General features: G+C 35.0%; 1 protein-coding gene across 7 annotated transcripts in view; it reads right to left on the bottom strand.

The window, feature by feature from the left end:
• ATOSA (atos homolog A) overlaps nt 1–14,072 on the bottom strand; it is an 83,865-nt gene that overhangs the window by 3,668 nt on the left and 66,125 nt on the right. For 6 of the 7 annotated variants that reach the window (XM_061157191.1, XM_061157190.1, XM_061157188.1 and 3 more), the window contains 4 exons: nt 11,626–11,705; nt 10,460–10,568; nt 6,906–7,064; nt 1,394–1,462 (listed from right to left, as the gene is read on the bottom strand). In XM_061157191.1, coding sequence (XP_061013174.1) covers nt 1,394–1,462; nt 6,906–7,064; nt 10,460–10,568; nt 11,626–11,705 — 417 coding nt within the window. Of the gene's footprint in view, nt 1–1,298; nt 1,463–6,905; nt 7,065–10,459; nt 10,569–11,625; nt 11,706–14,072 lie in introns of all 7 variants that reach the window. The other variant, XR_009695113.1, reaches the window with a different exon arrangement.

A 14,072-nucleotide genomic window follows, 5' to 3' on the forward strand; every position in this document is an offset into this window, starting at 1 on the left:
GACATCACTCACTGAATCAAAATGAGAAATATATCAATATTATGATCCAATTTTTGAAGTTTAGTGAGTCTTAAAATTAAGGCTAATATATTTAACAACTACAACAACTAGTAAGCCAGAAGTTCAAGCCATGTTTATACATAATTAAACTTACATAAGGAATGAAAGACATACCCAAGTTTCAGATTTAAAATAGCCAGCAGAGTTGGCAGTCTTCAAACAAGGGGTAAATGTGCTGCCTCTGGGTTTATGCCTCATTATTATGACAACTGATAGCTAGTTTTCCAGTGACCCACACTTTCACAAGAGCTACATAGCCAGAGGCAAGAGATCAGAAGATGATCACTCTTTTAGTTCAAGAAATCCATTCACATAAAAATCCTACTTTAAAATGCGATGATTTTTCCTAAGTAAAGTTATATATATGTATACATACTCCAATATAAACATGCATATAAATTGCTTAGTACTATGTTTCACCTCTGTGTGACACAAAATAAACAAATGTACAGACTCCACCATACTAGAACAACGGGGATGCATAAAAGTGGTCTGCCAGGACTGAGCACACTGCAGTCTGAAGGCATAGAAAGGCCTGCTGAATTAGACCAGATCCTTAGTGTGAGGAACTCAGCTAGACTCTTTTTTTTTTTTTTAATTTCAGCTTTATGGAGGTACAGTTGACAAATACAGCTAGACTCTTTTGAAGAGTTACAAGAGTCAACACTGTAATAGACTTTAGACTCACAAGATTATCCTGGGTCTGACTTGGAGATGGACTGAATCACAAATGGGCCTTTATATAAAATTACTCTTCTAAGTGCTGTGGATCAAAGATAATGAAGGATTACTGCACTGGGCTAGAAGAGTTCTCCTAAGGCAAAACTAGATCAACATCTAGGCCAAAAGGAAAGATGCATTTTTTACCCTGACGTCTTCAGGACTTCATTTCTGCTTTGTGTAATCATCTCATTAAATCAATTTTAGGAATTATTATAGTAGGGATAATTTTTCCTCCCAAGTTCCCTGCTAAAGCAATACTAATACTTGGGGTCTCCTTTTACATGGGTCAATCCCAGTCTGTCTTATTATATTAAATAGAAGATACTGGTAATCTAAATTCTAATTATACTGAAAATAGCTCTATTTAAGTTATGTTAACTGTCATATACTATTTTTCTAAAGCATTCACCTTGATTAGCTTATTAATGCTTTCCTTTTATGGAGGTCCCCAAATGGTCATTCCTGAGGCAGAGCAGGGAAACTCCAAACAAAGCTGCAGCCCCACTGTTACTTACCAAAGTTGTTGCAGCAGCAGTAGCAGGAGAAAGGGCTAAGTTCTATATGTATGTGAGAGAATGATTATTGCAATTGTAGGCTATAAAACACATACCACTTGTATTGTTCCTGAAGGAGGTACTCGATAACCCCTTTTACCAAGGGACTCTAAAGTAATCACACCCTTGAAATAAAAGAAGACAAATTGAGTACAAACTGATGCATATATATACACACAAAAGACTAAAATAAAAATAATACATTATGTAATTAATAACTTTTCACAACTGTATTTGTATGGAAAAAAAATTCACATTGAATTAATAGAGATACATTCAAGGAATACAAAATCGGATTTCATTCCTAAGGAAACAATTTACTATTTTTCCTGGAGATGTTGCAATAAACAATACATAACATCAATGACCATGTTGTTTGAAATTTCTGTTAGGATATAAGATATAGAAGTAAGAAGTTCCTTCACTAAAAAGGAGATAAAGGGAGATTACTCTCTTGTATCATGTGGAAAGCAAAGAAGCAAAGCAATTTATTGATCTTTGGACATATGAAAAGTCAGAAATGAGGGATGATCCTGTTTATGTCTGGCCCAAAAAATGAAGTCAATTATTCAGTCAGAAAATTAAATTGTTATATACATAAATGACTTTCTGACTTGAGGTGGACCAGCATCATCAGCATCACCTGTGAACTTGTTAGAAACACAGAGTTTCTTATTTCTCCCCACACACCTACTAAATCAGATCTGCATTTTAACAACATTCCCCGGATGATATCACATGTACATTAAAGTTTGAGAGGTACTGTCATATTACACAAAATAATTTTCTGTGAAAGATGCTGTAATTACTGCAGAAGTCCAAACAATGGCAAACAGTATAAACTGAAACACAGGAAGCTACAACTGAATGTGTGAAAGTTACTAGATAACCAGGATGACCAAATGACTACAGATGGTGATTGTGGTACTTAATTCTTAGGCAGCTTCAATAAAAAATGCTGATTCATTTAACTGGGTGAATAGTTTTCTTTTGAGTATTCAAGTAGAATAATTGCATGCTCTACAATTCATATCCCATCATTTTATACTGTACTTGCCAAAACATGCTAACCTTATGTAAAAGTAAATATAAAACAGGACTGTCCCATCAGGTAATATCTCTGTTGGGCTTGAAAGACTGACCAGGGGTAGGGGTGGGGGATAAAAGCAAGGGGACAAAGGTAAAAGGGAAGGCCAGACTCTAATATGTGAATACCTAACCTTCAAGTGAACAGCACTTGACAATCAGAATATTAAATTAATATGTTAATAATGGGAAATGTTCATGTTCAGTTCAAGGGCACTGAAAAGACATGTGGTTCTTAATGAATCTGATATATCAATGGTCATTTAAATCTTGAAACCAGCATGTTAACAAACTGCGTCCCTAACCAAAACAGTAACGAAGCTTTAATAATTTTTCTCTTACAATTTTCTCTATATGAAAAAATGCTATGGTATATATAGTGCTCCTCTTTTTCCTAGTTCCAGAAAGAAAAGCAAAATATATCTAAATAATAGCTACCTTTCTAATCACATTACTCCAGGCAATACACTACTGTTTTTCCTTGCCATCCTCTGTTAAATATATATAAGAACATTGGTGAGGAAAATCTACTACCAAGCCTGCACTTGTTACCTTTAATATAATTCTAATAGTTTTTAGAACATAATAACAATAAATCAATTTATAAGGGAAGAATATAGATTTTTCTAAAACCTCAAATTTTAAGGCAACACTTCACAAAATTTCTAAGCAATGTAAGACTAGTATTGATAATGGCAAATTAGGAATTTTAAAAGAGATTAGGAAAGTATTTGGAATTTCATTAGTATTATTATTAAATTTATTATTTTAACAATTTCATTATTTTAATTGGTTGGCATATTAATATTTATACCTAGAAAATTACTGTATATAACATAAGGAAGAAAAACACATTTCCTTCTGGCATTTTAGAATGGAATAGAAGGATTAAGATGAACTCAATTTGGACAAAATCTTACACAAAAACTCTTTCTCAAGTGATTGTATAATAGAAAATATGCAAAACTAAGTAAAACTGAAGGAAGATATCTTAATATGGCTAATTACAAATAGACAAAATATATAAAATATATAGTGTTGCTTTTTAAAAATCAATTAATTTATCTTTGGCTGTGCTGGGTCTGCGTTGCTGGGCAGGCTTTTCTCCAGTTACAGTGAGCGGGGACTACTCTTTTGCGTGCAGTGTTCTCACTGTGGTGGCTTCTCTAGTTGCAGAGCACAGGCTCTAGGGTGCATAGGCTTCAGGAGTTGTGGTGTATGGGCTCAGTAGTTGAGGTTCCTGGGCTCTAGAGCACAGGCTCAATAGTTGTGGCATAGAGGCTTAGTTGTTCCACAGCATGTGCGATCTTCCTGGACCAGGGATTGAACCTGTGTCTCCTACATTGTCAGTTGAATTTTTTTTTTTTTTTTTTACCACTGAGCCACCAGAGAAGTCCCTATAGTGTTGTTAATATGATCATAATGCAAGTCACACCATGATGCTGCCATGAGCAAACCTGCTTTAGACCTTTCTAACTGGTATCACCATGCAATAGTTTCTAAACAGTGAAATGTTGTCACATTACCTAACACTTGGAGAATACTCTTACCATTAACACTGGACTGGAGAGAGATATTTATCTGGCTTTGAACTAATCTTAAAGGAATTATTTAATGAAAAGCCTGATACTATCTCCACACCACAAAGACAGAATTCTCTGTGCTAAAATTTCACTTTTGTGAGTCAACTGTATAATTTGTTATGAGAAGTCCCAAGGTCATTATTAGAGTAAGAAAGTGGGATTTGGTGTCTCAGTTCCACTGGTCTATGATATATACTACCTTATTAAAACATGATCAGTCCTTTGAAAATAGACAACTACCAAAATATAAATAAGATTCCCTAAAAAACAAGATCAATTTTATTAATATACAGTAGGAAAGATCTGTGGTCTAAGATTTGGACCGGGTCATTTGCAAAGGCAACTCATTTTTAATGAGTAAAAAATTACATAATGGAAAATTCATTAAAGACAATTATCAGAGAAAAGTAAGAGATTCTTAAAGGATATACTAACTTAACCTGATTTAAAATCTTTTCAATATTTATTCAAAATCTGTGATCACCTGGATGTACTTTCTGGAGACAGAATGATAAAATCCTTTATCTCTTAATCCTTCAATTTTTAGATGTCAACCAAGGTCAAGGATAAATGTTGTTTTGCTTTTTTTAAAGCACAGTTCAAATTACCTCTTGCTCATGAATTTCACGCCAAGATATTTTTTGAGCTAATTTTCAGCCAATTCACTCTTTTATCTTGTTTCTAACTCCCCTAACAGTCATCAGAAACTCTGTATACTAATGACCTTAGACCTTATCTTTCCACTTCTGTATTAGTATGTGCCAACAGAATATGTGAAACTAGTGAGACTCCTAGATGTTCTAGTAAAGCAAAATGGCATCTTTATAAATGTATTCTAATACTGTAAGCATTCAGTGTGATACACATTTTTTTTCACATTTTTTTATATTGAGCTTATCTTAATGATATCTCAATGATATTTTCCATTTTATTATGTAAAATTAACAGCTATTTTTTTCAAAATTATACTGAAAAGTGGACATATCTTTCTATGTTAGGTGAATATCATTTGGTGTATATGATAACTGGGAAGGTTTGTGAAGAACTGAGCCTGTTTTTTGTAACAACCATTGTTATGCATCTTCATGATTATTACTCACAAATGTAATTATTATCAAAAAAAGAAAACTTTGAATAAATGATTACATATCATTGTGCTTTTTTGATTAAAGTATGAAACACATATCAGACTCCTGACTCTCAATTATGTAATAGAATTCCCTTTTCATAGCTTTTATTCATAACAAAAGGCACTGTTGCTAATGTCCTTGAGAATCTAGAAGATGGGGGGAGAAGGATATTAGAAAGAAAGAAGGAAAGAAAGAAATTGGATCAGGTGATAAGCTAGGAAACTCAAGTAGGAAGACCAGAAATATATATTTCTATGTCTATTGAAATTTGTGTTTCCCAAAGTAAGGCATAACATAAAAACCCTGATCTGACTCCATATTTTATACCATCAGTGTAAACTTCTTAAACACTTGTATTAGTAGCCACTGACTTGTCTTTTGGAAAGGGGCTGACAGTAATCACACACCAGGACCTGGTATCATTTTTGCAGTTGAGGGCTTATTTTATCCTCAAATCTGCTGGAATAAAAAAATGAGAAAGATAAAATTATAGGATCTTAAGGTTCAAGACACTGCTCTTATTCCCCTGAGCTGTTTCACTCTCCACTAAAACATTGGCATGGAGTCAGACATAGCTAGTATTCTAAAGAACCTTGTTGTTGTTCAGTCATGCAGTCTTTGAGACCTCATGGACTACAGCACGTCAGGCTTCCCTGTCCTTCACTGTCTTTAGGAGTTTGTTCAAATTCATGCCCACTGAGCTAAAAAATCCTGTTCTGTTGTTGAGTTGCTCAGTCGTGTCCGACTCTGCAATCCCATGGACTGTAGCCACCAGGCTCTTCTGTTCACGGGATTCTCCAGGCAAGAATATTGGAGTGGGTTGCCATGTCCTCCTCCAGGGAATCTTCCCGACCCAGGGATCGAAACCAGGTCTTGTATATTGCAGGCAGATTCTTTACCGCTGACCCACCAGAGAAGTCCAAATTCATTTCTACTTGATGTTATCGGCTGTATTTAGCAAGCAGGCAAACTCGTTTGCAGTCCTGAGGGTAGATTCAGAATAGCTTGCATTTGTGGCCAATTGTCATAAATCAGTTTACGTACCCTGCACAGATTACTCATTCTCCCCTAACTCTGATCAGCAGGGCTGTGCTGCTAGAAGCTCTCAAGTCGGAGCCTCAGGAAACCAGGTGGCTTCTGGTGTAAAGTCTCACCCTTGGCATTCCCCAGGTCTGGGCCGATTTATCCATCAATTTCAAGAAACTATACTGGGCCACATTCAGAGCTAAAGAAATAAACTGTGTAATACAGTATCCTCGTCTGTTTTAGGAATCCTAGGATTGGGACTGGAAAAAAAAAAAATGGTCCAAAGATAAACCAAACAGGAGAAAGGGAGTGAAACGGTTTCACAGAAAACGTAGGTCACTAAATCTTTATTTAAACTCTACTGAGATGAGGATCATAGTGAAGGCAACCCTGATAGGACTAGAGTGCACAGTAAGGACTTAAGAATTTGTGTGAACTCAGCAAGATATGGAATTACAGCATCACTAATCAAAATTTTATCATTTTTCAAATTAAATAAAAACAAGTAAATTTTCAGCATCATCTCAAATACAGAAGAGGATACCTGTCATTGGAGCTTGCTCAGAAAGAAGCTGTAAGGTGCTGTTTTGGCATATTGGTCTCTATTTGGCCCTCAATCCCCTCTTAGGAAATGCTTTATATTTTCAAGCATTGCACCAAAGCAGTACTAAATCTCTTTAAACTTAAAGGCATTTGTCATTAAGATGGTTGATTTCAGCAGAAGACAACTGAAAAATACTTGCCATATAAGGAGAGGGAGCGTTATCGTCAGAAACACTGTAGAATGACACTTCAACTGGAAGAGTCAAATGGGTGGGGCAGAAGACACCACTTGCCCCTACCTCTGCAGTAAAGCCATCAACAATGCCAAGAGGATCTAAACGATAGTTCAAGACAGATTCCTGGAAGATAAAATAAAAGAAATTTTAAGGAATAATTAAAAGTTAACACATTCTTTCTTTCTATTTAAAGAAATATGTTACTACGCTTTCTGGCACTAGGCGAGTGGTCACTGCTATTGCCATGCCCTCATTTCAAAAGTTCATCTGACCAGAAATCAATTTCCTCCCGCATCAATCATATAAAGTTTGGCCTCTTTACTATTCAAATCTACACTGAACTATCTTTAAACTTAACCACTGTTTAGACATAATTGCATAATAAGCTATTCTTATCTCTGTGAAGAAAAATATGCTCTACCAGAGCAAGTATAATATTATAAATTTTCTTATTCCTCACAGAGTGTTAGCCTAGTTAGTTCCTAGTTAGTTCCTAGTGTTAGCCACAGAGAAGCACTTGAAAGCTTATTAACAGGTTATATTACAGAAGTTGCATCAAAACAGAAAGTCAAGTACTCAGCTTTGAGAAACAAGTGCTTCTTAAAAACTGTTGTATGTGACATATATTTTATTTTTCAGTTTAATTTAAAAAATAGCAAATACATGTTGAGGAAAATATTTAAGAGTATATAAATAAAAGCAGTAGAAAAGCTCTTTATCCATCTCTCCCAAGTTCATTCACTGAGGAAGCCACTCTGTTATTTAATATTTATCTGCCCAGGTATGAGAAACAAGTAAATCTTTTCACAAGCTCTCTTTTATATATATATATACACACACATATACATATGTATATCAACACATATATGCATACATCATGAAATGTGAGTAGCATTTCTTTGATTCAGTAATTCTTTGAAAAGCAACACTCCAAGCCCTCACAAGTCTAAATTTGAAAGTGACATCAGCAATTCTCAAGTTCCATGGTCAAAAGGACCATGTCAATGAGCCAAAGTGGTCTCTGACTTTAGATTTTTAAATGAATATACTAGCATGCATGCTACGCCCTATTCAGTGCAAAACTACAAGAAAAGGAAATAAAAGGCATACAAATTACAAAGTAAAAAATAAAATCGTTTCTATTTCTATATGATTTGGAAATCTACATACAAAAATCTCCCCCCATGAACAAAATTAATAAGCAAGTTGAACAAGGTGATTGGTGGTTATATATGTGTTTATGCATGCATGCAAGCTAAGTTGCTTCAGTAGTATCTGACTCTGTGCAACCCTATGGATTGTAGCCAACCAGACTGCTCTGTCCATAGGATTCTCCAGGCAAGAATACTGGAGTGAGTTGCCATGTCCTTTTTCAGGATACATTTTTATACACGCATATATATATATATATATATATATATATATATATATACATACAACATACATATGTACACACACACACACACACACACACATATACACCCATCGTTGTTGTTGTTTAGTTGCTAAGTCGTGTCCAACCCTTTTGTGACCCCATGGACTGTAGCCTGCCAGGCTCCCCTGTCCTACATGCATATATATACATACAAACATACATATGTATAAATACACAACACACACACACACATATATATACACCCACTGTTGTTGTTGTTTAGTTGTTAAGTCATGTCCAACTCTTTTGCGACCCTATGGACTGTAGCCCTCTAGGCTCCTCTGTCCAAGGAATTTCCTAGGCAAGAATCGTTGAGTGGGTTTCCATTTCTTTCCTGACCCAAGGATTGAACCCATGGCTCCTGCAGTGGCAGGTGAATTCTTTACTACTGGGCCACCAGGGAAGTCTGTGTGTGTGTGTGTGTGTGTGTGTGTGTGTACATACACCCATACCCATAAATACATACAAAATCATTCATTTATTCTTTGGCTGTACCTCACGGCATGCAGTATCTTAGTTCCCCAATAGGGATTGAAACCCTACTCCCTGAAGTGGAAGCAGGGAGTCCTAACTACTGGACTGCCAAGGAATTCTTTAAAATCACTGTTGGTGGGAATGTAAATTGGTATAGCCACTATGAAGAACAGTATGGAGGTTCCTTAAAAAAATATAAATAGAGCTACCATATGACCCAGCAATCCCACTGGTATACCTGGAGAAAACCATAAATCAAAATGATACATGCACCCTAATGTTCACTGTTGCACTATTTACAATAGCCAGAACATGGAAGCAACCTAAACGTCCATCGACAGAGGATTGGATAAAGAATATGTGGTACATATATACAATGGAGTAATACTGAGTCACAGGAAGAATGAAATAATGCCATTTGCAGCGATATGGAGGGACCTAGAGATTATCATACTAAGTGAAGTAAGTCAGGTAAAGATAAATAAAATATAATATGACTTAGATGTGGAATCTAAAAAGAGGGTACAAATAAACTTATCTACAAAACAGAAAGAGTTAAAGATGTAGAAAATAAACTTATGGTTACAGTGGGTAAGTGGGGCAGGATAAATTGGTAGATTGGGATTAATAATATACACAATACTACATATAAATTGGAAAAGTCCCTGATGCTGGGAGGGATTGGTGGCAGGAGGAGAAGGGGACAACAGAAGATGAGATGGCTGGATGGCATCACCGACTCAATGGGGTCGCAAAGAGTCGGACACGACTGAGCGACTGAACTGAACTGAACTGAACTGAACTATATATAAAATAGATAACTAATAAGGACCTACTGTACTGCACAGGGAACTCTACTCAATACTCTGTAATGACCCATATAGGAAATGAATCTAAAAAAGAGTAGATATATGTATATTTACAACTGATTCACTTTGCTATACAGCAGAATCTAATACAACATTGTAAATCAACTATATTTCAATCAAAAAAATTTTTAATGTCATTTACAAGTACAATGTTTAAGACTTTTCTAATTAAAGACAACTAAACCCTTGATATACTTGATCTCAAGTACAACAGTCATTAAATAAAGCAGCACATGTATGAGAGACCTTTAACCATTTGACTTTTTAAAAATAATCTTATTTTAGAATAAATTTAGATTTACAGAGAAGTTGTAAATATAGTACAAAGAACCATTTGATTTTGAAAATCAACCTCCTTTGATGATGAATCATCTTCTATCAGCCCATCATCAATTCCTTCTGGATCCCAGAGACAGTTTTACCAGTAAGATGTGGTCAAGTCTATTTTCCAGGTAGAGTAACGGATACCTCCATACAACCTGATTTCACCTATGTGCTCCCTCTCTTCCCACCAGCTACCCAACTGTAAGTTATCACTGTCAACAATCTCCCAACTTCACTTGTCATGAAAAGGAAAGAGAAAACAAGAAAAAGGAAAAATCGGAAAGGAAGGAAAGGAGGTGATTTCAAGGCTTTAGAAAAATATAATCTACTTATTTCCTTTTCAAAAACAAATGATACAGCACCATGGATCTAGGTTAAGAAACATCAGCTCTTAAAATAGTTTTAAAAAACATTACCTCAAAATTTCCTAAGAGACTAAGACTTGTTACAGGTGGAGCACTAGAACTCAGAAGTGGTTTTTCATGAATATCTGGATCATCTTCAATGTTTAAACATGGTTGAGGACTATTTAAAAACAGAACAAAAAATAAAAAAAGAACAAATCAGCAAATGGGCACATTAACAACAATGTTTTCTAATTTACTTTTGTACAAAACTAAATTAGGAAGATCTGATCAATTTTACTTAAACTATCATAATAAAAAATTTAATGTAAACAAATGTTAAGATATGAAATATCTTAAATTCCTGATTTTATAATCTTTGTTATTGTATTTGATAAAGAATATATATAAAGCATCCTAGATTTCAAGGTGGAATTTATAACATATCACATAGAAACATCTACTGGAAATACATAGTAGTGTAATGCAGTCTTCTTGCACTGCAAGGAGATCCAACCAGTCCATCCTAAAGGAACTCAGTCCTAGGTGTTCACTGGAAGGACTGATGTTGAAGCTGAAACTCAAATACTCTGGCCACCTGATGTGAAGAGCTGACTCATTTGAAAAGACCCTGATGTTGGGAAAAATTGAAGGTAGAAGAAGGGGACGACAGAGGATGAGATGGTTAGCTGGCATCACTGACTCAATGGACATGAGTTTGGGTAAATTCCGGGAGTTGGTGATAGACAGGGAGGTCTGGTGTGCTGTGGTTCATGGGGTTGCAAGGAGTCGGACACGACTGAGTGACTGAACTGAACTGAATACAGTCTTCTACATCAATCTTCATTTTAAGAACTAGAATACAAAGCAAAATTATGTGACTAAAGAATATAATGATAATATTATTTGTCAACATGGAACAAACTGCCAAGGCTGTTTTGCAAAGGTGTATAAGACAGAGGAGGAGGTGAATGACCAGAAACAGACAAACCCACTTAAATGTTAAAACCAATGTTCAGTATTTGTTTATTATGATGCCATTATATAGTTAGCAATGCGTTGTCTTAATCTCTGTCATCTTTAATAACTGAATGTGTGAAATCATCTTGAAAATGATAAACTGAAAAATAAGATTCCTGTAAAAATTTTGATTTTCAGAATCAACATCATTTACTATGAAAGACTAGATTTTTATGTAATACTATTTCATATACACAAATGAGTTTTAAGATAAATACCTTCTAGATGATAAGCTTTTCAGATGCAGGAATGAAGAATCCAGATCAAAGCAACCTGATTGTGCCTTTCTTTGAGGAACCTAAGGTTAAAATAATCACTTGTTAGGTTTCAAAAGAATTTCAAAAGACTGAATTTTTTTCTTGAATTGATCGAACAAATTTCAAATGAAAGCTAAACATATCTTAAAAAATAATACAACTTCTCTCTTAATAGTATACTTAAAATCACCCTTTTTATTACATATTGTCCCTATGTCTTCATTTTATTAACTAGTTAAAAAATAAACAAATGATTAATAAAAGTACTTTTACTGGGTTTTGTTTTTTTTTTTTTTTTGGCCACGCCTCGAAGCTTGCAGGATCTTAGTTCCCTGACCAGAGATTAACTAGGGCCACTGCAGTGAAAGTGCCAAGTCCAAACCACTGGACCACCAGGGAATTCCCTAGGTTTTGACTTTTTAAGAACCAGAACCAGGGACTATCCTGGTCGTCAGTCCAGTGTCTAAGATTCTGGGCTCCCAATATAGGGCCCTGGGTTTGATCCCTGGTCAGGGAACTAGATCCCACAGGCCACAACTAAAACCTCGGTGCAGTCAAATAAATGAAGAAAGAATCATAACCAGTTTTCTCTAAAACCAAATTTTACATGTAATCTTAATATATATTATAATAAGATTTTTACTTTTTACTTTACATACTTTTGTATTGAATGTGGTAGAAATAAATGATTTATAGCTTTCTAATAAAAGGGGGGGAAAGAATTAAATGGTGATGGAAGCGTGGGGGCTGGGCAACTCTGCCGCTCCTTTACCTATCCCTACCCCAGTGCACATTTCTAAGAACCCTGGCTGGGGCTTCACAGAGAATAGTCTTGAAAAATACTATTCTGGATTTTCAATCACTATTGCATACCAAATTACATTTAAGACATACCACCAACTAGCTCAAAATACTCTAAACGTGAAAGACCCCAGTGTAAATTAAAAGGTAAAATCACATACAACATGCAGGTTAGATGGATTTGTCTCTAAAATTAAAGTTAAATATGTATAAAGTATCTGAGTGATTGGTCTAATTTATGATTAAGAAACAGATGATACTGAAAGTCTAAACAATCTCAATATTTTTGAGAGTTGTACAAGTATACCATGCTATATTTTGGAGTCAGAACTTAATGTGAAATATTCAATCCAAATTCTCACGTCTTCAATTCAGGAACATTTTCTACTTTCATTTCTTCTAATACTGCATTTTCTTTATTCCATCTAGTCTTCCTTTTGGTTTCTACTAGGCTTATATTGAACATTTCGTTTTATCCTCCAGGCCACTTCCATTCTGTACCATCTGTCTTTCCTTCTGCACTTTATTCCCGGTGCTTTCTTAACATCTGTTTATCCATTTACTAAATCTCAATTCAGATGATTTCAGTCCACCATTTAATTCATGTATATGGGTATGTGCACATATATGTACACTTCAGTTATATTTTTCATTTCTATTTTTCCAATTCCACATGTGCTCTTATCTCAGTTCCCTGTCTTTATCTTCATTTATATCCTGGAAAATTTTACAAAGAATTCCCCTGAGATCATCTTCAGCAGAAGCTATTGTTGAAAATAAATCCTTGGTGCCATGGGTTATAGATGTGGGATAATCTCATGTTTTCTCATATATAGCACAAATTTGGAGCCCCCTACCTCGGGGTGATTTAGGCTTAGGTCCAAATTCTTTGGGGGGCTTCTTTTTTCCCATCTAATCTATACCTTCCTGTTGTACCTTTTAATTAAATAGGTGATTTTTCCCCCTCCTCTTTCCCATTTCTAGAATGGCAGTCCTCTTCTGTTTCTGGCTTTATGGAGTTTGGTTTTAGGTCTCAGCTATGACCAGTATAGACCTGACTCCTGACCCAGCAGGAACATTAAACCTTAGCACTATATTAGATTTAGATGTTCTGGAAAGCCATAATTAATTCACCCCAAGTTAGTATTTGGAAATGTATCTTTCCTGCTTATACACTATATTATGTATTTAGAAGTTGTGTTATATTTTATCCAGTATTTCTGTGTTTAGAAAAGAGGGAGGATCTTGTATCAACTCAGTCTACCATACTGAACAGAATTCTGCATGTAGTGGTCTTTACACCAGCATGATGTAAGTTTTTTTCCTGATCACTTGGGTATTTTGAAAGCACCTCATAGGTAGGTCAAATATTTGGGATTATTTTACATTGTTTGGAATTCAACTTCTCTAAAACAAATACCTAAGGTCCTAGTTACAAATTTAAATCTAGATCTCTTATTCAAGAATTATTTTTTAAACATATGCTTTGCCTTTACTTTTAAAACTTGCATAAAAACAAAAATTATCTTACTTTAGTAGCAAAATAAATATATTTTCAGTTTGCTAGGATACTGACAACTTACCTCTAGTTTAACTGAAACGGAAGC

This window comes from Dama dama, chromosome 12 (assembly GCF_033118175.1).
Source record: "Dama dama isolate Ldn47 chromosome 12, ASM3311817v1, whole genome shotgun sequence".
NCBI lineage: Eukaryota > Metazoa > Chordata > Mammalia > Artiodactyla > Cervidae > Dama > Dama dama.